Consider the following 26,402-nt stretch of genomic DNA (forward strand, 5'->3'; position numbering starts at 1 on the left):
TGACCACAGCCTTTCAACAGAGGTCAGCTGTGAAATCAGCAAGCCTCCCTCTGGTCCAAGTATGAGTTTAGAAGCTGACCAGTGTGTGCAGAAACTAGCAAGTGCATGTGCTTTCCTCCTCTCAGACGTCCGAGGCTGCACCTACAGACTCCTACCTACAAGAGCTAACTCCAGGCTGTCTCTGATGTGCACAATAAACACAAGATTCTGGGTTCAGTGGTTGTCGCATGGCTCATCAGAGCTCTCACAGCCTGCCTGCTCCCAGCTTTTCTGTGTCCTTGTGTTGTTTCTTTATGCTGCCCCTAGTCGAGTCAAGGTGTGAGGCTCTGTAGGTCACACTGGGTAAGATCAATCAAATGATGGTATCTCAGAACAGTGGGCCACAATCCTTTGAGTGAAGTGACAGGCCTGGGATGGACACTTGGCCAAGGGCCCACAGGGGAGAACAGTCAGTAGGAGACACTTTCCCTTGAGACGACCCCCACCCCAGGGAGGGAGGGTGTGTGTGTGTGCTTGCAGAGAACTGGGTCCCGAAGCAGAGTCACTCTGGCCACAAGAAAGGCTGAAAGCAGGGTACCCACAATAGGTACTAAGTGGGATCCTGTGGCTGAAAATGGCCAAAGCTCAAGAGGCTGCACCTTGGAGACAAAAGTACGTGGCAGTTGGACCTTGGCTGTGGTCACTGGGACACATTCAAGAAGCACGAACTAGAGTCCAGGCAAGGAGCCAGGGAAGAAGAAGTAATGTCTGGCCAGGTCTCAGGCCCCTCACTAGCTAGTCCCCTTTGCCCTCCCCTAAAGTGACAGCCACTACAGGGCAGGACTCACCCCATCCACAGCCTCCAAGTCCAAGCGCAGCTTGCTCTGGAGAGAATGCAGCTTGGGGAGAGGGATGTCACTGATGTCACCCAAGCTCTGAAGCCCTGGCAGTGAGGACAAACCCAGGCCCTCTAATTCTTCCTGCAGCTGCTTCACCTGGGCCTCCACCTCTTCTTTCTTCTGCAGGGCCAGCTGCCGGTCACTGTCCGCCACACGGGCTCTTTCCTTGGCCTCCTGCGCCTCTCTCTGCCAGGCATCACAGGCCTGAAACCCAAGCCATCATACAGAAGACAGCCATGCCTGGTCGTCCCCAGGCCCGCCTGCCCCGCCCCCAGCCCTCCTGCCTCATGCTTACCTGCTTCACTTGCTGCCAAGATTCTTCCCACTGCCTGATCTTCCTCTTGGCCTCGTCTAGCTGCCGCCTGACCCGTGCCAGCTCAGCACTGTTTGGACTTGCACTTGAGGAAGCCGAAGGGCCGGAGTTCAGAATGGGGGATGGGCTAGGAGAGAAGCTGCCAGAAACAAAGTCCCAGATGCTCCCGGGAACGCCGTTCAAACCTGAGTTTAGGAGAAACGGGGATGATAAAGCCCATGCTGCATCCAAGGGCTGAGATGTCTGCAGATGGCTCTGTCCCTTGTGCCCTGACCACCCACCTTGGTACCCTGTAAGTGACCTGCTTGTGACTGCTGAAGCCTCAGCTTCCAGACTGCCTCCCCTAAATAAGGCCCACTTGGCTCAAGATCAGAGTGAGCAGAAAATTCGGCTTAGAGTTCCAGCCCTAGCAGTTCTCATTACATAGCCGGTCCTGGAGGTTCAGAAGAGCTCTAGTGCTGAGGGCGCCCACCTGTGTTTAACTAGCAGCTAAGATGGACACGTCCAGAGAGGCACATTCTGAGACATAACAGATGACAGAAAATGTAAAGAACTTCTTAGTAAAACTGTGAGAGCAGAAGACAGAGTCCCGCTGCTCTGTCACACCAGCTTCCTCTCACAGCCTGCGTCATAATAAATCCCAGGTATGCTGTGGGGACCCTAAGGTGGCTCCATGCATGCCTGGCCAAGAGCCCTGAGTGAGCTGGCAAGCAGGAGGTTGTGATCTGGAGCTCTGTGAGAATGCCCAGCTGTGGGCAGCCAGCTGTCCATGGTAGATATGTTTGTTCACCCTGCTATGTCACATAGGTTGGAGCCGGTGGTGCCTCTCAAGACACAGAACTACAGAGGTGACAGTCCTGCAGTCAGGAATACCCAGGACTGGATTGGACAGGGCCTATTCCAGGACCCTCGTACAGGCACGCACCTAAAGAGTTGTAAGATGAGGCTGCAGAGCCCAGCGTAGCCGGCTCCGACCGGAGGGGTGGTGGCTGCTGGGGGGGCGTCATGGCCGAGGAGACGAGTGGCCCCGACAGGGACTGGGAGAGCGAGCTGAGTGGGGAGGTGGACAGGGATGAGGACGAGTGCAAGGATGGCGAGCGGGGCAGGGAGCCCGGAATGGTGACGGGTGCTGAGCCTGCCAGCGACCTGGGACCTGGTGGGAGGAGGGAGGCTGAGTGAACAAGGGCAGGCAGGGCTTCTGCCATGGAACCACTTGCCCATAAGCCTGTAGGTCAGTAACTAGGCAGCTAAACACCAAGGGAAGGGTCACACCATAGGAACCAGGCCAGCACCCAGAGGGGTGCAGTCATCAGAACCCCACAACTCAAGCGTATCCTGGTAGTGGTCCTGGTAGAGCCAGGAACTCATTAGCACTCACAGAGCCACCAGGGCTCTAAGACGGGTCCATTTCTTTTGAAACAGAGAAAATAACTTTCAGGATGTAGAAAATGATGAAACAACAGGAACCTCTCTCTATGCCACATAGCAGTAAAAACAATTTGTGTTTCCTCATGAGAGGCCCTGGCCAAGTCAAAAAAAGGGGTTGCTTTGTCACACAAAGGTAAACTGAGGAAGCAGCAGGAAGCTGAGCCATACAGGCAGGTGGCAGAGGCAAGAAGGAGGTTGTAAGAGGACCCCAGCAGACGCCTTCCCTAAGCCTTCCATAACCCAGGCAGCATGCACGGAGACTAAGGAGCAGCTAACTTGGCGCTCACCTGTCAATCCAAGGTCCTGCTCTTCTAAGTCTTTATCTAAGGACGCGATGTTTATGTCACTAAGACGAAGATCTAAGGCAGAACCTGTGAAATAAACCGGGCATTACCCACTCACCTCTCAGTGACGAAGACAAAATCTCTCTGAAGGACTGACTCTCTGACCCCATACCCACCAACATGCACCTAGCTGAGCAGAGCGGCCACTCTGCCACCCAAAGGTAGCACACGGTCACTCTGCTGACCAACAAGGCTGCTTTCTCCTCCACAGCCAGAGACGTGTCATTGGAACCACACTGCCTCGCCACAGCCACAGCCACCACAGCTCTGGCCCACAGATGCTCAGCTTCAAAGGTCTCCTGGCTTGGTTTTTGTTTGCCTTTTGTTTTTTTAAGACGGGATCTCATAAGTAACCTCAACTCGCTATGCAGCCAAGAATGACCTGAACTCCGGGTCCTCTCACCCTGCTCCACCTCCCAAGGCTGGGCCCATACAGCCTGTACCACGATGCCCAGCTGTTTCCCCTTTTACTTCTAACCATTTGTTAAAATTTGACCAGGAAAATACATTCAACTATTAAAAATTTTACAGGAGGTCAATTCTGACAGGAAAATGGTTCTGAGGCCATGTGAGTTTGTTCAACACTAGGACTGACACCTTGAGGACCTAAGACCAGGCAGGGCCTGAGCCCCGAGACAGTCTCCTCAAAGGCAGACCAGGCAGGGCCTGAGCCCCGAGACAGTCTCCTCAAAGGCAGACCAGGCAGGGCCTGAGCCCCGAGACAGTCTCCTCAAAGGTGGAAGTTGCTGGGTGTGGTAGAATAATACACCTGTAAGTCCAGTACTGCAGAAGCTAAGGCAGGAGAATCATTGTAAGTTTGAGGCTGACTTAGTTTACACATAGTGAGTTTCAGGCACAGGATGAGACCAGGACACACCTCCACAGCCCAAGCAGGGCTGCCATTCATGGGAACATGTAGTGGAGAAGCTGGCACTCTGGATGGCCTGCACAGCCAACTGAGGGGAGGGAGGAGGGACAGGACTGGTTATAGGAGCAGCCCTGTGGGTTGTGTCACATTCTTTTTTTTTTTTTTTTTCTTTTTTCGAGACAGGGTTTCTCTGTATAGCCCTGGCTGTCCTGGAACTCACTTTGTAGACCAGGCTGGCCTCGAACTCAGAAATCCGCCTGCCTCTGCCTCCCGAGTGCTGGGATTAAAGGCATGCGCCACCACGCCCGGCCACATTCTTAATACAGTCAGAGTCCAACTTAAATATGGAGGAACCTGCACTGAGAAGCAATGAGACTGCAGCTGCCACTGTGTCTGTCCCTGTGTCTGTCTGTGACGACTCTTCACAGTACACCTGTGAAGTCTATATGGCTCAGTCCTATCTGCACTGTCAGTCCCCAGGAACTCTGACTTCAACTTCAAGGCATATGTGCTGGCATATGCTTGTAATTCCACCAACTGGGAGGCCAAGGCAGAATGACCGTGAATTTCAGGTTAGCCTGGGCTATGTCGCAAGCTAGCCCACCTCAAAAAACAAAACCACCATCAACAAAACCCCAAACTTCCCCTGCAGGCCCCTTCTGGAGACGAAGGGCCTCTTCACAGCAGAGTGACAGCCCACAGACTGTAAGGACACCTTTCTGTAGCAGGGCAGCATAAAACTCCAGGGATCACTATTTGTCTCCAACTGTCTAGCATGTCACCACATCCTCTAGGTCATGTCCATTAGGGACTTCATGTGAAAATCCTCAGGAAAAACTGTCACTGCTCAATTAGTGACATTTAGGTGGGCCAGAACACTCCTACAGCCCAAGGGTGAGTCTCTACCTAGCACAGAGCCAGGACAAGAATGCAGGGAAGCACGTCCACCAGGAAGTGAAGGAGGCAGAGGCAGAGGCCTGTGCACAATTTAGCTGCAGCCAAGGAGTGGCTTGGAATGCAAGCGGCTATAATAAGAGAGAGAGCCAGAGGGCAACACTGGTACAGCCCCAGCTGCACTTCAGAGTTGTGGGAACCTATATGGCGCACACTAGAGCCCAAAGCCAGCCACACCATCCGTCCTTTCCTGGTCTCTCTGATTCTCATTCTTAGGACCAGTGAGCACTGTTCAGCCTCATGGTGACCACCTGACCCAAAGACAGAATGCACCTCTATCGAGGAGCCTCTCAGTGGCCCCAAGAAGAAGAAGCAGGAGCTGGATGCTCCTGCCTCCTGAGGAACCCCTCGTGGCTGTGTGGAACCTACCATGCTTGCTCGAGCCAGAGTGGACCAGCCTGTGGCTTACTTATGTTGTTTCTAAACTTATTCCCCCTAAGCTGCTGGTACAATTGGATCCCGGTGCCATCTGACTAGCCATGCCCCCTCATTACCGGCGCCATGAAAAGGCCTCCTCACGTGGACAAGAGTCTCAAGAGGAATCTTCAGGGCACTGAAGCCAAGATGCTAACGTACCCAAAAGAAACGACTCCTCCTTGTACCACGTGGCCAAGGAGCCAGCGCTCCACTCAGTGTAGAGCTCTCCACTCCTCAGGGGGCCAGCCAGGGTGAGAGAAACCACAGGCAACCACTCTCAAAGACAAGCCATCCCAATAAGGTCTGAGGATAATCGATAAGAGGTGAATGAGCAGGGTGGCAGAGCCCCCAGCCTAGACACTGGACACCGTGCATCCAACACCCTAATGACAGGTGAAGAGAGCCTTTTTACACCACCCAGGTAGGCTTAGGTCAGCAGTGACAAGATAAAGTCCAGGCCAGATAGGGCCGACCCAGGATGCACTTCTGTAATCCCTGATGCCCTGAGGACATGGAACCAGGCATTGGTGTGATAACTGACTGAAGAGAATAACAAGGAAAACAAAAACAAGCTGCTAGGAAAACCGTCTGCCATCAGAGAGCAAAGCGGAAAGACAGCAGGCCACCACCCCTACGCTGAGTAAAGGCACAGGCCTCCCGCTGCACGCTTTTCTGACTCCTGTTTGTCTCCAGGTTGGGCCCCTGCCCTGACCAAGCTTCTGAGGTCCTTCTTGTGTTAAGTACCTCCTGCTACAGGAGTTGCCACTTCCACATAGCCTGGGACAGAGAGATACCAGTGTCTGGCCTTTCAGCTGATCAAGGACCATGGGTATCCTGGACCTGAAGGGACAGAGGACCACTTGCTGAGTAGCTTCAGCTCACAAGTTCATCATCCCACAGTCTTGCAGTCTTCAAGCTCAAATTCCAAGTGTGCAGACCTGCCTGCCCTCGTTCTGTTGGCTTAGGGAGTAATTCCAAGGCTCCTGGGGCTCTAGATCTTTCCGGGCATGGGACTCCGTGAGTCCTGACTCACTCAAGTCTCCACTGTCACACCCTACATGTGTGTCCATGTTTCTTCTTAGAAGCACACTACCACTGCATCAGGGCCTACTCTAATGACCTCATCTTAGCTTGATGATCAAGATCCCATTTCCAAATGAGGACACAATGTGTCCTCCAATGCTGGGAACTCAACTTGAGCCTCACACAGCCTAGACAAATACTTTACCACTCAACTAGATTCCCTACTACTAAACTAGATTCATCTTTTTGGGGAGATACAATTTAACCCAAAACAAAGGGACCCTACCTGGGTACACCCCCTGACCATGTCTGTCCCATGGACTCCAGGCCCTGCCCTGCACTCACAGAGCTGCCTGGAGCGCATGCCAAGCTGGGCTAGCTTTGGGCAGGACATACGTCCCCAGCTCCTGCTTCTCTGTTGCCACCTTTACTGGTTCCTACCCCCGCCCCCTCCCTCAATTCCCACTCTTTCCTTTGCCTCCTGGATCCTTCTGTCCAGCTCTGTCTCTTGTCTCTTCTCTTGTTTCTACAGAGCACCCTCTTCCTGACCTAGCCCACATCTCTGCACCCCACTCCTTCAGCTTCTCTTTGGAAGCCTTGTGGCCTATGCAGGGTCATAGCTTCTGGAGCCCTACTGGAACAGGCCCTAAGATCTTAGCAGCTCTGCTTCTGGCTGACTGTTGTTGCTAACTGACTCTATGACAGAAATGCCATTCAGGCCTTAAAACCCAGGGGACAGGCAGCAAATTTCAAACCTCCCAAGATGAGAAAAAAGACCTCACCTATCAAAGTCCATAGTTCTGGGGAAGTCCCCAAATGCGCTAACCCTGCTTCTGGTTTCTGCAGTTCTGCTTCTGGCTGACTGTTGTTGCTAACTGAAGTGTGTCAACTCAGGATGTGGTTTTTGTGCTTAAAAGCCCACCCTGACAGATAGCCAGGGCTACACAGTGACATTCTCTTAAACAAGCAAGCAAGCAAGCAAGCAAGCAAGCAAGCAGCTCACTCTGAGAAAGGCTTGGCACTGAACTTAGTCCTGAACACGCAGTAGAGCTGCCATATGGCTAATACAGACTCTCTGTCGATCTAAAGCCATGGTGGAGTAGTCTCTGGTGGATAGATACCTCACACACTGCGTGTTCCCTCTCCATGTCTTAGATGGCTGCCCACAGTACCACACCCTACCCAAGGGTCTCATCTCTCAGTCTGTTGCAGAGAGCAGCTGTCTCCCAAGAGTAGGCATACTTAAAGGTCTCTTCTTCCATAACAGCAAGCTAACCACAGCTCTTTCTCTCAACCCAACACCAGCTAAGACCCAAGTCAGTTTTCATGGCTCCTATCATCCACCTCCTGGCCATCCCTGTACTGCCTATAGCCTGTAGGAACAAGTCTTGTCTTGTATGGGGGTTCTAGCCTCTCAAGCCTGAGGGCCTCAGTGAGGTAGCCAAAGCTCCCTGGTGGGTCTTTCCTGGCCACAGTCCTTCATAAGCTACTTCCATACAACGACCTGCCCTAGCCTCCTCTGCTGGTCCTAGTGCAGAGGCCCCAGCCCATCCTTAGACCTGATTTGGAGCAGGGGGGCCATCCAGGAGTTCCAGTCTAGACTGGCATCCTCTGCAGCTAAGCCTGGGAAAACTAAGTGAGAGAAAGTCTCGCTGCTCTGCTGCCCCAGCAAAGTTGCAAAAACTCATTTTGAAGAACTAAGGAACAAAGAAAAGCATGGAGTGGGAACCCATCTTCTGTGCTAAGGTAGCCCCTGCACTACACAGCACACACTGCTCAGAACCGCACTGCAATCAACCCTAACCGAAGCTTAACACAAGGTGTGAGCCTCAGCCCTGGAACCCAGGAAGATATCAACAAAAAAGGCTTGTCTGGGGAAGCCTCTGGCCCCTGTTAACTCAGAGCCCAGGGTTCCAAGGTGCTACCTCACTCTTGTGAGTGTTGTTTAGGGACCTATCCTACACCCTAGTCCACCAGGCTCTTCTCTCCAACCTCACTAAACCAGATGATCCACCCAGTCCTTCTGAATCATGCTCAAAAGGAAGACCAACTTAGAGACAGAATCTAGGTGAGCCTCCTTACATAAATCCCAAGTGCTTGAAGGCCAGGCTGTGCCTCCTGACCCAGAACTAGCACCACCAAATGACACTTGGCCCCCAACAGCAACAGCAGAGATCTGCTGGGTATTGTCCCAGGCACCACCAGGTCCCAATATGACACAGCACATTCAAAAGGTGCTGCAGTCCTCTAGGGTCAGGGACATATGAAGTGACAAACCACATGGGCTGCAAGGATTTAAAGGCAAGACAGGATGGAAACCTTCTCTAACTGCAGCTACAGAACAGAGGAGCACCGGCAACCAGTATATCTGTACTCTGAACTGGGGTAGAGGAACTGGGGGAACCACTCAACAAGGGAGAAAAAACAAAAGCCGCAGGGGCCACGGGGCTCTGGATAAGCAGCACCAACAAAATTTAAAAGCAGGCACATGAGTTAATCTCCTTCTGCAGCCTGAAAAATCCGGCATAGATCTCATGATCTCACCGTTAAAGAGGTACATGGTTTCTGGGGAACATGCACCCTGAGGGACATGCATTTTGAAGGGAAATGAGCTGATGGGATGTGCACCAAGACCTTCACCTGGGCAGGGGTGCACTTAGAAGGAAAACTACCTGGGGTTACTTCACCTGGGGTTACGCTGGCCGACCAGAACGATCTCAGAGGAAGACGCGCGTCAAGGGGGTACCACTTGGGTAGATGCGCGCTAAGGGAAACACCACCTGGGAGGGAGGATGTGAGTATAGGACAGAAGCCCCCTGGGGAACCCGCACGGGGTGGGGGAGGACGCACACCTGGGAAGGTGGGAGGACGCATGCTCGTTCCAAAGCGCGGAGAAATGACGACCCACAACTTGGTGCAGGGCTGACGCGAGACCGGGATCTGCCGCAGCCACTGTCAATGCTGACTCATATCCTCCGCAGCCAGGGCCGGCTGCCTGTCACTGAGGATTCAAACCTGCCTGGTTCGCGCTCCGCCTTCGCCAACCGCCCGACCTGCGGGTGCACAGGCGCCCCCCCCCCCCACGCTTTGCACCCTGCCCCTAGCACCAGGCCACGCCCCTGCCTACCAAGGTGTGCAAAAGCAGGCGGGTTTCCGCAGAAAGGCTGACTCATGGAGGAGGGGGAGGGGCGGAGCGCGCACGGAGGGGGGGGGTGGCGGGGGGGGGGGACGGCGCGGGTGTGGGGGGGAAATACCGGGGCGGGAGGCGCAAGGAAGGGAGCGCTCATAGGCTGAGTCCTCCGTAGTCAAAAACCAGAGGCAGGCTCACACTGACTACCAGAAGCAGAGCCCGCTCGCTGCCCCTGCACCTCTTAAATGTGCAAGCCCTGCACTTGGCTTCATTTAAATGAAAGTAAACTGCCCCACAAAGACACTGCCCTCCAGTCTACCCCTTCTACCCCCTCCTCAGCCCCAGCCATCTAAAAAAAGAGCGAGCGAGGGCCGACGCCATGGGGTTGGGAGCTTATGGGTCAGGCTGGCTATTGGGTGGAGACAAGGACCGCGTTGCCTAGGAGCCAAGGATACCCGTCACTGGAAAGAGAGCCGACTTTCCCCTCGTGTCAGGCAAGGCTATGGATAGGAACCTTACTAGTTTGAGACAGGAAGGGTCTTTATATAAAAGTGATCCTCCTGCCCCAGCCTCTCAAGCACTGAGATTACAGTACCCATCTAGATTCACATACCTCAGCTAGCAGGGTGGAGGGGGTTTGCAGTGAGGAAAGAAAATGTTCGTTCACTGTTTTCACCAGGAAGCAGCAACTACAATACACTAAACAAAAACAGGTGCCTAGCAGACTTGAGGCCTTGGGTCCTATCCCCAGCAATGCAAAACAAATGAAAGATGTATTTTCCACCTTTTGGCCTTTGTGGCTGAGGCCATGCATTTCTTATGAAATGATGGCTAGGAGAATTCTGTAGTCAAGGCAGCTGTCAGTCTGAACCACCTGAGACACTCTCAGTGTCCGTGGTGCCCTGGTGCCGCTCGGCCTGGGGTCTAACTTCCCCTCACCATTCTTCTGCTGCATGTCCTCCTCCCCATTGCTACTGTCACTCTAGAAAACCAGAGGCAGAAGGCAGGTGACAGGTCCTAAGGCCAGTGGCATTCTCAGAGCATCAAGGAGCCTGAGGGAGTAGGCAAATGCCTGAGGTAACTGCAGGACAGACTCTAGATTCTAATGTCCATCTGCAATAATCGTGTGGACACAGCACCTAGGACCTACCCAACTTCCCTCCCTTCTCTCCCTGAACCCGACAGTAGAAACAGGGAGGTGGTGGCTCCCACTACCTGCATGGCTGCCTGCGGCAAGCTAAGCCTGAATTCTAGAGGGTTCTTCAGAAGGTGAGACAGACCCACACAGAACCCCTGTGGAACTCAGGTCTTCCAGTGGAAGAGACCACACTAGCCACAAGACTATGCAGTGATTTAGACAAGTGACCTATGGTAGAATGGAAGAGCCAGAGTCTATCCTGAGTGAAATCAAGGTTGGAAAGGTACTAAGGGCACATACTGCAACAAGAAACTCCTCCTTCCTTAGGCTGCAGTGGTGCCAAGCCCACAGTGCTTTCCCAGAAGCCTCAACAGCACATCACCAACTCCCAAGATTCCCTAGTAGTCCTCATGTAATACACGGCTGTCTTTAATGTCCCTTGAGGATGGTGAAGGGAACTCTTTGCCAGCACTGGGGCATCATTCCCAGTCTACACCCAATGTCGGACTCTAGCTGCCCTACATGGATAGAGCTGTCTTGTGCGATGCTGAGTACACATCTGTATGTCCTCTAGGCAGGGCTTGCCACTTTGCTACTTGTACGTCAATATGGACACCTGTATTCTGGGTCCCTAGGCAACATAACCGTCCCAAAGCTATAGGGCTTATCTTCCTAGTTCCACATCTCTAAAACCACAAATGCCATTTATTCTTCTGTGTATGTCCCAAGGTCACAAGGAAGAGGATGACCTTGTGGTAGAATGGAAGTGCCAGGAGGGTGAGATGTAGGCACTGGGGGATGGAGGGGTAGCTCAATGACCCAGGTTTAATTCCCAGCACCCACAAAGCAGCTCACAACTGCCTGTAACTCCGTTTTCAGGGGATCCAATTGTCCTCCTTTTCTGGCCTCCACAGGCAACTCATGCATGTACTGCACAGACATGTATTTAGGCAAACTCATATACAAAAAATAAAAACAATTAACATCTAAAAAAACAAAACAAAAAGTTAGGCCTGGGTCAACTAGGCCCTAGCGAGCACAGAATGGCGAGAAAGAGCAGAGCTGGGTGGCTTTCGGCTCAGGAAAGGGATGACGCGTGCAGACCTTCAGCCCCAAACCACATGCAACAAACATGGATGACGTTTCACAAAAGGCAGAGATTAAAGAAATGCTTGCATCTAATGATGAGGAAGAGATTTCTTCTAAAAGAAGAAGAAAAGGCTATGTCCAAAGCTAACAGGGATGGGTAAAAGGTAAAACTGATAAAGTGGAGAAACCCAGATGGGAAGAACAACAAAGGGAATAGAGGAAAGAGTGCAGAATTGAGCAGGACCTGTTAGAAAAGATGCGTGCCTTGAGGCACGTTTGATATTTACAGGCAGGATATCTAATTGCTTCTTTTCCTCTCTTCGAACATGCTGACAAACTGCCACAAACAGCATCCAACCACCAGTGGGCCAACCTGCTCCTTCTTCTGTATAGCCCTGGCTGTCCTGGAACTCACTTTGTAGACCAGGCTGGCCTCGAACTCAGAAATCCACCTGCCTCTGCCTCCCGAGTGCTGGGATTAAAGGCGTGCGCCACCACGCCCGGCTCTGCTCCTTCTTTCTATTGGGGCTCTAGCATTTATATAGCCTCTGAAAAGTCCCTAGAATTCCAAATGTCACACACTTGCAAAAACTATCTGCAGTGAGCAAAATCACAGCCCTGCTAGAGAGCACGAGGCAAATCATAGTCAGCTACTGTGGAGAATCTGAAACAGCCTCATATTCCACCTGAGATTAAAATAAAAACATATTCCCGTAACATTTCTGTTTTTAAATAAACTGAACTTCTCACTATAGTCTGCATCAGCTAGGCCCTCGTAACCACAGACTGCAGCAGCTCAGAGCATGCCGCCTGCGACTCACAAGCACCATGAGCACAGGGCCCAGGGTTCCTCACCCACCTTGGTCTCAGTCTATCTGTTAACTCATCCCAGCCTTTCTGCCCAGGCTCCTGGCTCCTGTTCAGGCCCTGACACATCACGCTGGCCCTGCTACTACCACACTGGTCCTCCCTCAATGCATGAGGCCAGCTGCTTCTGAAGCTCTGCGTTGACCTGTTTCAGGCTTCATTACAACTCTCCCCTTGGCCCTGTCAACACCCCTCACTCTTAGGTCATCACAGTTTCTAGTTCCATTTCTCCCTAGCCTCATTTTCTAGTGTCAAAGAATCCACTTGACACGATTCTTTGGTGTTTTGTGCAGTATATGATGCGGGCTCCACATACCCTGCCCTCCTGAGCACCACACAGCACTGAATGGTTCACACTGAGAAATAATGAAAGCATGATGCCTCTGGCTTTTCTACAGAGCAGCGCAGCCTGAACATCCACAACCCAGTGCAAAAGGTCGTGCCCAGGAAAACAAGTGTGGACTCACCTATGACTGCCCCCACAGTGTTGCCGGCGGGATCCAGTGGAAGGGCACGGGCAGGGAGGGTAGGCAGTGTGGTGGGGGAGGAGCTGCCCGAGCCAGTGCTGGACGCCAGGCTGGATGCCACACTGGAGCTTATGCTGTGGGCCAGTGGGTGAGCCACTGAGAACACAGCGAGGTGGTTCTGTTAAAAAACACACGTGATATGAGCAGGTGCTGCTGGGAACACAGCAGCAGCAGAGACACCCCAGATGGATGTAAAGACAGTCAACAGTTCAGGTGTCACAGAGGGTGCTCACTAGCACACACTGACCATAACAGGTTGCCCCACTGTCACTCAGACACACATATCTGTAAAGTGTCTGTCTGTTTACAAAACCCAGGACGTGACAGGCCAGGGGCTGGGGGTCTACTCACCCTTCTCCCCAGCCTCCCAGGAGCCCCTCTGCTCCTCCCCAGTTCTCACCCAATCAGAGACCAGAAAAGTGAAAAATGGGGAAACTGGCACCATCTCCATCTGACAGACAACAGATAAAACAAGTCAGACGATATAAAACAGGCCCGGACTAGATTCAGGGAACACAGCAGCACATACAGCAGCACGCACAGGCTGGGGGTCTCCAGCGCATCTCTATACAATGGACACTTACATTACAATAAACCTATGTGCTGAACCTAGGACTCTCGATCTGAGAAAAAGCAGTCCCTGAATCCTGGACCTCACCAGGGTTCCCTGAGCCAACACCAACCAGGGCCCTCACATCCCTCATGAGTCCCACAAGGGTACCCAGGGACCACACACCCAGGAGTGACAGAAGAGCCTGGGTCAAAGAGAGAGGACACAAGTTACAGCCACTGGCCATGGGCTAAAAGAAATAATTACCAGCATGAAGTGAACCAGCTCTCAGTAGACCACCAGATCACACAACACATCTGGAAACTAACAACTTAGTGGTATTCCCATCATGTGGGTAGCAGGTACAGGCACAGAAGCTGTAGGGACCTGTGCTGTCTCTCAGCTACCACCCTCAACAGTGGGCCCAGCCAGTCAAGCTGAGGTCCATTCCAGGACAACTGAGAGGCCAGCATTCTGCGTCATAATCACTACTAAACCCTCCACCTGTCTACCTTAAACTCTAGACTTCACCTAAGTTCAGTAACACTAGGAACGCACACACCTCTTCCCAAATAAGAGGGGAACATGTCACCCCCAAAGGACTGTGTTTAGTAGAAAAGGGAATTCTGGCCTAAAATCTCAGAGTGCTCTGTCACTCTGAGACTTTAGTGCTTCAGCAATTAAGTTGTTCTTCCAAAGGATCCAAGTTTGGTTTCCGGCACCCACATGGCAGCTCACAACCATTCTGTAATTCCAATTCTTGTGGCCTCTGTGGACACCAGATATGCATATAGTGCATAGACATACACACAGACAAAAAAAATCCATGGGCTGGTGAGATGGCTCAACGGGTAAGAGCACTGACTGCTCTTCTGAAGGTCATGAGTTCAAATCCCAGCAACCATATGATGGCTCACAACCATCAGTAACGAGAACTGATGCTCTTTTCTGGAGTATCTTAAGTCAGCTACAGTGTACTACATAATAAATAAATAAATCTAAAAAAAAATCCATATACATACGATAAACTAATAAAATTGAAACTAACAACAACAATAACAAAGCCAAAGCTACTTTCTGGACTTTAAACTCTAGACCAAGAACGCAGAGACCTTGCAAGTCGGCACAGTGTTATTGCCAAGTCATGAACACACTGGTCTGAGGACTGTTTGCCTGACATTCTGAGTACAGCAGCAATATTACCCCCATCTTAGAACTGACACACAGCCTGGGGCACTGGGACCTGCCAAGATCCTTCTCAGATGTGAAGGGGATCGTCACATCTGGGGTTCTCTCATCAGTACATGTGTACCATGGGTTTTCTTGGCAGACACTATGACAAGGCTCCTCCAGTCATACCAGTCACACCCCTGTCCCCTAGGTAAAGTGTTCCAGGAGACTACTTGACCCTACAAATTAGTAACATCATCATGTCCTTTCCCTTAAAGTCACAATGGTCACAAATGTACAACCACAATGGGTCAACCTAAGAGTTTCCAAGAAGAGAGGCAGACAGGGCCTCTCCTGGCCAGGGCCAGAGAGACACCACCAAGGGTTTTCAGGCCTCCTCTAGAGGCAGCTTCATTACTTACCTTTTCTCTCTCCTTCCTTCTTTCCTTCCCTTTTCTTTTTTGTTCTTAAAATATACATAGGAGCTGGGCATGGTGACGCACCCTTTAATCCCAGCACTCGGGAGGCAGAGCCAGGCAGATTTCTGAGTTCGAGGCCAGCCTAGTCTACAAAGTGAGTTCCAGGACAGCCAGGGCTATATAAAGAAACCCTGTCTTGAAAAACCAAAAAACAAAACAAAACAAAACCCATAGGACAAGAGTAATCATTTTAACTATTCGGTTTGTATTAATGTTATTCACTGGGGTATGTAATGAATACTCATGTGTACAGGTCAGAGGGGTCAGTTTCTTCTTTAACCTTGTGGGTCTCAGGGATCAAATCCAGGTCACTATGCAGTGACAAGCTCTTTTACCTGTTGAACTACCTAGCTGGCTCATAATTAGTCTTAAGTACACACTTCTATGTGGCACTGAGGCCTGAACCTTAGGGCTCACGCATGCTAGGTATGATAGCTGGTTTTATGTATAGCTAGATTATCGGACAGGAGGGAACCTAAATTGAAAATTTTTTCTAGATACAGGACATTCCTTATTATTATTATTATTATATTTTAATGACGTGCGTTTATTTTATGTGTACTGGTGTTTTACCTGCATGCGTATCTGTTACATCCCTGGAACTGGAATTGCAGACAGGTGTGAGCTTTCATGTGCATGCTGGGAAATGAACCCAGGCCCTCTGGAAGAGCAGCCAGTGTTCTTAACCACTGAGCCTTCTCTCCAGGCCCAGTCCATTGGGGGGTGGTGCCATACCTAGGTAGGTTCCTGGGTTTATAAGAAAGCAGGCTCTGGTGGTTTGAATGCTAGGCCAAGGGAGTGGTATGATTAGGAGGTGTGCCCTTGTCGGAGTAGGTGTGTCCCTGTTGGAGTGTGTCACTGTGGGGGTGGGCTTTCAGATTTCAGACTCTTGCTACCTGGAGAGTTTCAGTCTTTTACTATTTGCCGATGTAGAACTCTGGGCATCTCCTGCATCATGCCTGCCTAGACACAGACATGCTTCCCTCCTTGATGACAATGGACTGAAGCCGGGCGTGGTGGCGCACGCCTTTAATCCCAGCACTCAGGAGGCAGAGGCAGGCGGATTTCTGAGTTCGAGGCCAGCCTGGTCTACAAAGTGAGTTCCAGGACAGCCAGGGCTACACAGAGAAACCCTGTCTCGAAAAACCAAAAAAAAAAAAAAAAAAAAAAAAAGACAATGGACTGAACCTCTGAACTAAATAGACCCCAATTAAATGTTGTCCCTTGCAAAAGTTGCCTTGGTCACAGTGTCTCTTTGCAACAATGACACCCTAACTAAGACACAGGCTAAACAAGCCATGACAAGCAAGGCAATGGTAAACAGCACTTCTCCACAGTCTCTATCAGCTCCTGCTTCCAAGTTCCTGCCCTATCTGAGTTACTGTTCTTTCTTCAATGATGAAGAATGATGTGGAAGTGTAAGCCAAATAAACCCCTTTCTCCCCAACTTGCTTTCAGTCATGGTGTTTCACTACAGCAGCAGGAACCCTAACTAAGACACTACATAAGCACTCTTTACAACTGAGTTCCATCTAGCCCTTTATTTTTAAGCTTTAAGACACGCCCTTACTATAAACCCAGGCTGGCCTTGAACTCGGTGATATTCTTGCCTCAAGCTCTGGGATTTTATGTGCCAGAGCACAAAACCTGGTTGTTATACCTTTCTGTGGCATTACATACACCCACCTTGTGCAAACACCATCACCACCAGTTTCCAGAACCCTTCAATTTCCCCAACTAATACCCTGTCCCTGTGACCCATGAACGCCTCACCTCCTCTCCTTGCCCTGGCTCCGTGTGGACAGCAGAAATCATAGGAAGGAGAGGAAGTGACAATTCACTCAGAGCAAGTTCTGAGCCAGTGCTGATTAACTGATTGATTGATTGATTGATTACTTATTAATTTTGATATAGGGTTCCACCCTATGGCCTAGGTTAGCCTTGAACTCATGAACCTGACTTGGCCTACCAAGTCCTGGGATTTGGGGTTACAGTCATGGATTGCGTAGCCTTGCAATGGTCACCATTCTTTTATGGCGTAAGGAAACACAAATGATCTTGAGTCATTGGGGCAGCTATATCAAGACAAAAATTTGTTTCCTAAAACAGACAACTTAGTCTGAACTAACATAGGGAAGCTAAACTGGTTAGGGAAGAGGCCTTGAGGTTGGGGGCACATGAAGCCCCCATCACAGGACCAGGGCATTGCTAGGGAGCTTTAATGAACACAGACAGGTTGTATTCTCAGATGGGAGGCTACCCAGAGCCACTGATGTCCCCTCTAATAAACAAGCTGGGCTCGTGAGCATGGGAGGATGGGCTAAACAGTGCCCCTTAAATCCACATGTGGGAATCCTTATGACCAAGGCATCTGAGTGTGACCTAATCTGGACCCAAGAATCTTTACAGACTCAGTAGGTTATGATGAAACACATCACTGTCCTTGTAAGAGATGAGGACAAAGGCATGTGCCAAGGGCGAACTCTGTGAGGCCAGTGAGCACACATGTCTGTGGGCCCAGGAGAGGCCCCAGGCCTGACCCCACCTTTACCTCAGTCTCTAACCTCAAGGAATTGGAAATACGAGTTCTGTTGCAGGCTGATGAGATGGCTCAGCAGTTAAAAGCACTGACTGCTCTTCCAAAGGTCCTGAGTTCAAATCCCAGCAACCACATGGTGGCTCACAACCACTCTTGATAAGATCTGATGCCCTCTTCTTCTTCCCCCCCCTCCTTAGGTATTTTCTTCATTTACATTTCCAGTGCTATCCCAAAAGTCCCCCATACTCTCCCCCACCCACTCCCCTACCCACCCACTTCTTAGCCCTTGAGTTCCCCTATACTGAGGCATATAAAGTTTGCACGACTAATGGGCCTCTCTTTCCACTGATGGCCGACTAGGCCATCTTCTGATATATATGCAGCTAGAGACACGAGCTCTGGGGGGTTATGGTTAGTTCATATTGTTGTTCCACCTATACTGACGCCCTCTTCTGGTGCGTCTGAAGACAGCTACAGTGTACTTATCTATAATAATTAATAAATCTTTGGGCCAGAGCAAGCAGGGGCCTAGCAAGTGGGGCCGACTGGAGCAAGCAAAGGTCCTAAATTCAATTCCCAACGACCACATGAAGGCTCACAACCATATGTACAGCTACAGTGTACTCCTATACATAAAAGTAAGTAAATCTTAAAAAAAAAAAAAAAAAAAAAAAAAAAGAGTTCTGCTGCTCAGGCCCCTGCCTGAAACACTTGGTTACAGTGGCTGCAGCTGACTCAAGGGCCTATATTTCCCAGAGGAAAAAAAAAATGCTACAAGGCTTTGATTTTGTTTTCAAGGAAGGACACAATTTTCAGGGTGAGGGGAGTGGGGAACCACAGGGTTTCTTTGTGTCCTGGAACGAGCTCTGCAGGCTGGCCCTGAAGTCACAGAGATCTGTCAGCTCTGCCTCCCAAGGTGTATATGGCTGTCACCACCAGTCTTAAGTATTCTTAACAGTAAAACAAAGGACACATGAATATGAGCAAAAGAAAGAAAACAATTACAGAACAAGTAGGCAGTGGGACTGGGGGCTTAGCTCAGCAGTAGAGTGCAGACACAGAAAGGCCTAACAGAAAGCCATGCGATGTTGTACCTGCTTGCTGTCCTCAGTAGCTTTCTGGCTTCCTTCAGAGGGGGAGTCTTTCCTTTTGGCCTGCAATAGAAGAACTGCTTAGGTTAGAAAGGCAAGGAGACATCTTCTGAAAACACACAGGCCTACAGTTTATTTAGAATTTAGAAAATGCTGGAGCTGGTGTGCTGGACTGGGCTTGTAATCCCATTACAAAGGAGACTGAGGCGGGTGGATCATTGAGTTTGAGGCCAACCTAGGTCATAGAATAAGACCTCATCTCAAAAAAAAACCAAAATACCAAAAAACTAAAGCAATAACCGACAAGCCTACCAAACACTGAGAAAGTGTTTACACAGTTCCTGTCCACTGGTACCCAAAGCTCTTCCCACATTTGATCACTCAGGAAAAGACAGTCCTTGACACATGTACCAAGAGCCAAGGATTATTCAACAAAAAGGCCGGGTGTGTGCAGGTCTCTTTTTTTGTTTGTTTGTTTTTTTCGAGACAGGGTTTCTCTGTGTAGCCATGGCTGTCCTGGAACTCACTTTGTAGACCAGGCTGGCCTTGAACTCAGAAATCCGCCTGCCTCTGCCTCCCGAGTGCTGGGATCAAAGGCGTGCGCCACCACCGCCTGGTGTGTGCATGTCTCTTGTTTGACCCAAACAGCACCGAGGCTAAGTCTGTTCAGGAATTGCCCAGGGGAAGCTGTGGTGGTTTGAATAGGGTTAGCCTCATAGACTCATGTTTGAAAGTTCGGCTATAGGGAGTGACACTATCAGGAGATGTGGCTTTGTTGGAAGAAGTATGCCACTTTGTGGGAGGTCTGCTCTGCTCAGGCTACACACAGGGTGGAATCTAGTCTACTCCTGGCTGTCAGCCGATCAAGATGTAGAATTCTTAGCTCCTCTAGCACCATGCCTGCCTGCACACCGCCATGCTCCTGCCATGATGATAATGAACCTCTGAACCTGTAAGCCAGGTCCAATTAAATGTTGTCCTTTGTAGTGTTGCCTTGGTCATGGTGTCTCTTCACAGCAATGAAACCCTAAGACAGGCACAGCTGTGTCTTCTTGAAGGAGAAGAGCTCCCAGCATTTCAAGTGGCCCTGTGAGGGTTTTGTGACAATTTCAAGAGACATGGAAAGTTCTGAGTATACAGAGTGCCCGAAGGGTTCCAGGCCCAGAGCAGGAAAGAATGTAGAGATGACTCATCCACAGGCACTCCTCCACCCTCACTCAGAGAGAGGGACTCTCGGGAGAGCTCACTGACACCAGCAACAGAGCATCACAGACTGGGGCCTCCCGAGCTGAGAGCAGCAGAGGATGCCTGCCATACCTAGGACACATATGGAGCCTGCCCTACCAGCCAGAGAGGACCATCCTAGGCAGAAGGGCCAAAGAACAAAAGTGACTAAACCCTAGACCACAAAGAGACACCTGCAGAACCTCAGGAGTCCTAACAGATTCAGGGTCCACCCAACACAGTGGCTTAGCAACCAAGTGCAGAGACACCGTGACTGCATGAGCTGAGCAGAGTGGCTCTGTTCAACTAATTCAGGGAGATTTCTTTTTTTTTTTTTTTTTTTTTAAAGATTTATTTATTTATTATATGTAAGTATACTGTAGCTGTCTTCAGACACTCCAGAAGAGGGCGCCAGATCTCTTTACGGATGGTTGTGAGCCACCTTGTGGTTGCTGGGATTTGAACTCTGGACCTTCGGAAGAGCAGTCGGGTGCTCTTACCCACTGAGCCATCTCACCAGCCCCAGGGAGATTTCTTTTTTCCCCTCTTTTTTATTTTTTTTATTTTTTATTTTTTTTTTAAAGATTTATTTATTGATTATATGTAAGTACACTGTAGCTGTCTTCAGACACACCAGAAGAGGGAGTCAGATCTCGTTACGGATGGTTATGAGCCACCATGTGGTTGCTGGGATTTGATCTCTGGACCTTTGGAAGAGCAGTCGGGTGCTCTTACCCACTGAGCCATCTCACCAGCCCATCCCCTCTTTTTTAATAGTTTGTTTTTGTTTTGTTTTTTTTTTAAGACAGGGTTTCTGGAACTCACTTTATAAATCAAGCTGTCTTCAAACTCAGAGACCTCCTACTTCGCTTCCTGAGTGCTGGGCATAAACCACACTGCCCAGCAACTTCAGGACTACATCAATGTCACACAAACTGTTTAGAACCAAATGCTATTTTAAATCCATTTTTGAACATCCTGTCCCTATACTGGGATAGCTCCCCAGGGACCTACTCTAGCGGCTGACTCTGGCACGAACAGGAAGTGACTTCTAAGTCAGAGAACGATCCATCCTCATCACACCCATCAGATACAGGACGCCCCTCACCCAAAGCATGGGGATGTCGAGTAACAGACTGAGACGCTGCATCCGATACCACTTGTTGATGACCTCCAACTGCCTAGGACTGACAGCCCAAGGGATCTGTGAAGTCGAGGGCTGGCAAGGCACTGGACGCCCGCTGAGGCCGAATCCCACAAAGCAGTGCAGCAGGGGCATAATGTCCTGCTCCAGCCCAGGCACAAACATGGCCAGGACTTTTCTAGACTATCTGAGGAGGAATCACAACTCCACATGTAGGCTGCTTTCAGCCACACCACCCGAACATCACCCCATGCCTGTCCCCTCAGTGGGACTGATCCAAGCAGTGTCCACTTACACTTCCAGGCTGGCTGCTGTAAGCTGAGGTGCTGTTGGAACTGAGTTCACGGCAGCTCCACTCGTTCACCATACCCAGGCTCTCTGCCAAGAAAAAAAAAAGAGTAACTGGCACTGAGGGGCTGCCAGCTGGCCCACAGGACAGGTGGAGAGTACCGGTTGATGTTGTAACCATTTCCCTTGTTCTGGATGGCAGGCCAGCCCACACAGAGCCATGTAATTAAAATAAAAAAATTCTTTTTTTGCCGAGCGGTGGTGGCGCACATCTTTAATCCCAGCACTCAGGAGGCAGAGGCAGGTGGATTTCTGAGTTCGAGGCCAGCCTGGTCTACAGAGTGAGTTCCAGGACATCCAGGGCTACACAGAGAAACCCTGTCTCCAAAAAAACCAAAAAAAAAAAAAAAAAAAAAAAAAAAAATTCTTTTTAGGGGCTGGAGAGGTGGGTCAATGGTTAGGAGCATTCGCTGCTCTTGCAGAGGCCCTGGGTTCCCAGCACTCACATGGTAACTCACAACCATTTGTAACTCCAGTCCCAGGGAATGCCACACCTTGTGGCTTCGACAGGCACCTGGCATACATGCAACGCACATAAACAAATGTAAACAAAACACTCATGTGCATAAAACAGTAAGTCTGTTTTAAGATATGTCTTCTGTGTGGGTGTGTGCATGTGAGTACAGGTGCCCCGGGGGTCCCCGAGTGTGCATTTGATTCCCTAGTGGTTGTGGGCCTCCTGATGTGGGTGCTGGGAACTCAGCTCTCGACTGTGCAAGAGCACTGCATGCTCTTAACTACTGAACAATCTCTCGAGCCCCAAATAGTGCTATTTGGGTTCAATCATTTTTAACATGAACAACAACATGTCACGTGTGATGAGAAACAGCTGCCATTCCACCTGGAACAGAAGGAAGTCTGAGCTTGCGACTACCACCATATAACCACCAGAACTCAGACTCCAGAGCGGGGGGCAGCTTTAGAGAATCAATTATTAGCCTATGTGACAATAAATGACCGCAGGGTCTGAGGCCAGCTGGCCAAGCCCTACTAAGGATCTTGGCACCTCCAGCTACAGGGACAGAAAGTGACTCTACAAAGCCACTGACACTCAGTCCCAGCAGGACAGCAGCAAAGCAGGTGAGCACGAGAATGACAACAGATCTGTATCCCCAGGAGGCAGGTGGGACCTAGGAGGCCTGGGGACAGGAGTCCTTTCAAGAATCACAGGTCTAGTCTGTCCCAGGTGCAAAGGGCAAGGCAGGTCTAGCCATGAGGCATGAGCCCTCCCCCTCTCCCTGCCCCCACCCCAGCCATCTCAACGGGCATTATATACAGGATTCCCAGACATGCCTAGTCCCAGGTCACCGTGAGACTGTGGAGCTGCTGAGTGCGCTCCTTGGCCACAGGGTGGCTGAGGTGCCCCCCCGCCCCCCCCCTCCCCCCCCAGGCTGAAGATCAGCTACTTACTCTCAATGTGTGCAAAGGCACAGAAAGGGCCCCGAGGGCAGTAGCCAGTTTGGCGCATATCGTTGCATTTTGTAGATTTGTAGATCTAGGAAATCAGACAAAACATGGCGGCTTAGTGATCTGTTTCCTACGAAGCGCAGCTGGCCACTTAGAACACCGAAGCAAACAGAGTGAGTGAGCACTTCCCAGCTGCAGAACAAATCTGCAGTGTCTCCAAAAGTTCATGAAGGCCTGGCTCTTAGACCAGAAGATGCTGGAACGGCGACAAGGCAGGGCTGGGTGCAGGACCCCGGTAACTAGGAGATATGCTTGTGATCATGATTGGGAACCTCCTAATCTTTGAGCTACACAACCCTTTTCTTTCTAGTGACAGAAAGATGGCCACCGTACCATTTGCCCCTAGATGCTCTTGGTCCTAAAAGCCCTCCTCTCTGCAAAATGTATTGGTCAGAGCCAAGTCTGTCTGTCAGACCTCCAGGCAAAGACGACTTGACACTCTGGAAAAGGCATCTGTCTGGTAGACAGCAGAAGCTCAAGCAATTATACAAGCACCTATCTTACGACCAGACTGCCCACTACTTCACCATGGGGACCTGGGAAAGAACGAAGACTCTGGCACCCAGGAGCCAACATTCCCTAGATACCAAAACAACACTACCCACTCAAAAGGCTCAGGGAGGGCATGACAACAGCCCCTGCACTAGCACACTTATGTCTCACACAGCCATGTCCTTCAGTTCCTCTAGCCTAGCCCCACTACCTGCAGACTTAGATGCCCAAGGACAGTTTGTTTGCTTATTCATTCTTTCTATTAATTAATGTATTTACTTTACATCCAGATTGCAGCCCTCTTCAAACATCTCCTCCCCCTACTTTTTCATTTTAATTCAAATCTGAATGCATTCTGTTTGGATGACTGAGCAGCCAAGGGGAACTCATAAGGAATGGGCCAAACACCTATCTAGAATATTCCACAGGACAGTCCTTCCTATCTATGTGGTGACCTTTGAACCCCTGGAACATCCTCACTACTGAAAGTCTGTTGCTCAGGGACAGGCAGTTTATCTCACATAGCACCCAGGGTGGAGCTGTGGGCTACACTCGATCACCTGGACCTCAGTAGGTACTGGAAATAGGGCAGCCAGTGCCAGGGGAGTGGGGGGAACTCTCTAGTGACAACTGTCCCTTCCTGGTTATACTCCCTGTCTGGGAGACGAAGCTGTTTTCACTTCACGGGTCTTTCCTGTCTTCCTGCTCCCACCCCATTTCCCTAACTCCTCCAAGGCTGATTTAATACATCTCATAGCATGTGGCGTTTCTAAGTCCTACATGCTCTTCCAGTGAGGATCCCACACACAGCCAGCCCCTCTTGAGCTGCCAGTAGTCCTGTCTGGCCCTGACCAATGCCTACCTCAGGATGGAACTGCTGCTCCGTGCGGGAATGGCAGTACTGACAGCTGTCCCCACCATCACACCGTGAGGGCTCGCCCCACTCGTCACCGTGCTTCACACTAGGACAGGGCGTAGACCTAGGACAGAAGAGCATACCCTGTGTGCTAAGAATCTGGCAAATGAGCCTACAGTGACCATGCCTCCCCTGAGGGATGCAAAGTCGAACGGGATGAACCTGAGTGTCCACCATAGGAGTCACGCCTCCCAGGGGCGAGGAACAGCTGGCTCAGGGACACACTGTAGGGCATGAGGTGAGGTGGCCCAGGGCTCTGCCTTCTGTAGCCAAGTAGAATCTGAGACTTAGGTTAAGTGACCACATTCCACACTCTTCCCATGCTTTCTGGCAGCTTCACAGTCAGTTTGGGTTTAGGGTCAAAAATTCCTACCTCTGGAACTCATTTGTTTTTTCTTTGCCTGATTTTCCATCTTTTTTAGAAGGATATTCACTGGTCCTCTTAAGGCCAGGCAGTAGTGACGGCACCATTTATTTATATTATTGCTGGTTTTCTGTTCAGGTCTCTTGACCCTTAAGCTATTCTGAGAGCAGTGAAGTCACAAATCCACCATCTTTGTCCCTAGGCACTCAAGGGGACATGAGGTTACTACAAAGAGGAGAGGGTAGGCCTCTGCAAAGAAAAGATATAGGCTGTAAGGAAATCTGTGGGGACCGAGGACCTGGGCCACCGTGAGTGCAGACTGCAAACCCAAAGGCTCCAGAGGCCAGCAATACAGACAGGGGTGGCTGGAGCAGAGTGCATGATGCTTTGGAAGATGGGGGACCATCAGGCTGATGGAACCCCAACCCAGAGGCAGGTAAAGATCAGGAGGGTAAGGAGATCAGCACCCCAGAACTCAGTCTCCAGGACTCAGTGCTCTGCTGTCAGCCTTGCATCCCAGAAAAGCCAAAGGTGGGATGACGGTTGGGTGGTGCACAGTCCTTACATGACAGGGAATTAGGCTATGTACAGATAGGCTGGTCTCCAGTTGAGCTGAGGTCTGAACCCTGAAGGGTGATAATTCACCTTCATGAACGATAGGCATTCCCTCATGCTCCTGGAACTCTGGCTCCTGCCTAAGTTACCGCCCCCCACAGCCCCCACAAGAGAAGCATGGCTAGAACTCAAGTAGACAATGTCCCAAACTTCTGACCTTCAGGCTAAACTCCTCCCCAGTTACCTAGCAACAGTAAAGACCATAAAAAGGGCTGTTCAGCCCCCACCTCGCTCTCTTACTTCTCACTCTCTTACTTCTTACCCCTCACGCTCACCCCCTCTCACTACTCTGTCTTCTCTCCTCTCTCACTCCTCTCTCCCTGTTACTCTTTCTCGGTAGCCTTTCCTCTCTCTCTCTTTTTCTCTCACTCACTTCCTACCTTCTCTCTTTCCCCCTGCCTTTCTACAATAAAGCTCTAAAACCATAGACAGTCTCTGCTCATCAAGGCCCACTGCGCTTGGAGGATGGGATAGGCTTTCTTCTAATAAGCCGTTTCTAATCTCCCTAATCTTTCTAATGGAGGGCCTTCCTGTGCTCCAGTCAAGATCCACTGCGCTCACTCTCGTCGGTGTTGGGAACCTCTTCTCTCATCCCTCTCTCCCATAATCCCGGTGGCTTTAGCAAAGTAGCTCCGGGGTTCCCAGGTAGGGCTGGCCTTTGGCCACCTGCTGAAGAGTGGCTCAGAGGCTTAAATGCTCACCCAGGGCTGAGTGGCAGGTGTATGACAGCCTTCCCAAGCCTGACTGATCAGAGAATAGGTGGAACTCTGGCGGGGTGTGGGTCTTTCCCTCTTCCCTAGGGCCCCCCCTTTTAGTTCCTGACAGGGTGGTACACGGTACAAGGGGGGTAGATTATCAGAAGTGCCAATAAAAACATACAAGGTGCTGGACAGGCCAGAGAGGCGTGTGCCCAGCTAAGATCCCCATCACTAACAGGGCCAACAGTGGGAGGACTATGAGAACCACCGTGCCTGAGGGCAGAAACCTCACTCACCCCTACAACAGAGCAACAGATGTTCAAGCCTTC

General features: G+C 50.6%; 1 protein-coding gene across 11 annotated transcripts in view; it reads right to left on the bottom strand.

Moving 5' to 3' along the window:
• Unkl (unk like zinc finger) overlaps positions 1–26,402 on the bottom strand; it is a 46,955-nt gene that overhangs the window by 2,836 nt on the left and 17,717 nt on the right. For 3 of the 11 annotated variants that reach the window (XM_021186054.3, XM_029470926.2, XM_021186056.3), the window contains exons 6-14: positions 24,343–24,460; positions 22,932–23,016; positions 21,469–21,551; positions 18,809–18,868; positions 12,917–13,094; positions 2,907–2,990; positions 2,117–2,344; positions 1,174–1,376; positions 828–1,082 (exon numbers count right to left, since the gene is read on the bottom strand). In XM_021186054.3, the coding sequence (XP_021041713.1) occupies positions 828–1,082; positions 1,174–1,376; positions 2,117–2,344; positions 2,907–2,990; positions 12,917–13,094; positions 18,809–18,868; positions 21,469–21,551; positions 22,932–23,016; positions 24,343–24,460 (1,294 nt within the window). Of the gene's footprint in view, positions 1–827; positions 1,083–1,173; positions 1,377–2,116; positions 2,345–2,906; positions 2,991–3,021; positions 3,611–8,897; positions 9,058–9,077; positions 9,278–12,916; positions 13,095–18,808; positions 18,869–21,468; positions 21,552–22,931; positions 23,017–24,342; positions 24,461–26,402 lie in introns of those variants that run through there. The other 8 variants (XM_029470924.2, XM_029470925.2, XM_021186057.3 and 5 more) reach the window with 8 other exon arrangements.

Source organism: Mus caroli, unplaced genomic scaffold (assembly GCF_978045245.1).
Source record: "Mus caroli unplaced genomic scaffold, Mus_caroli_1 scaffold_18, whole genome shotgun sequence".
Classification (NCBI taxonomy): Eukaryota; Metazoa; Chordata; class Mammalia; order Rodentia; family Muridae; genus Mus; species Mus caroli.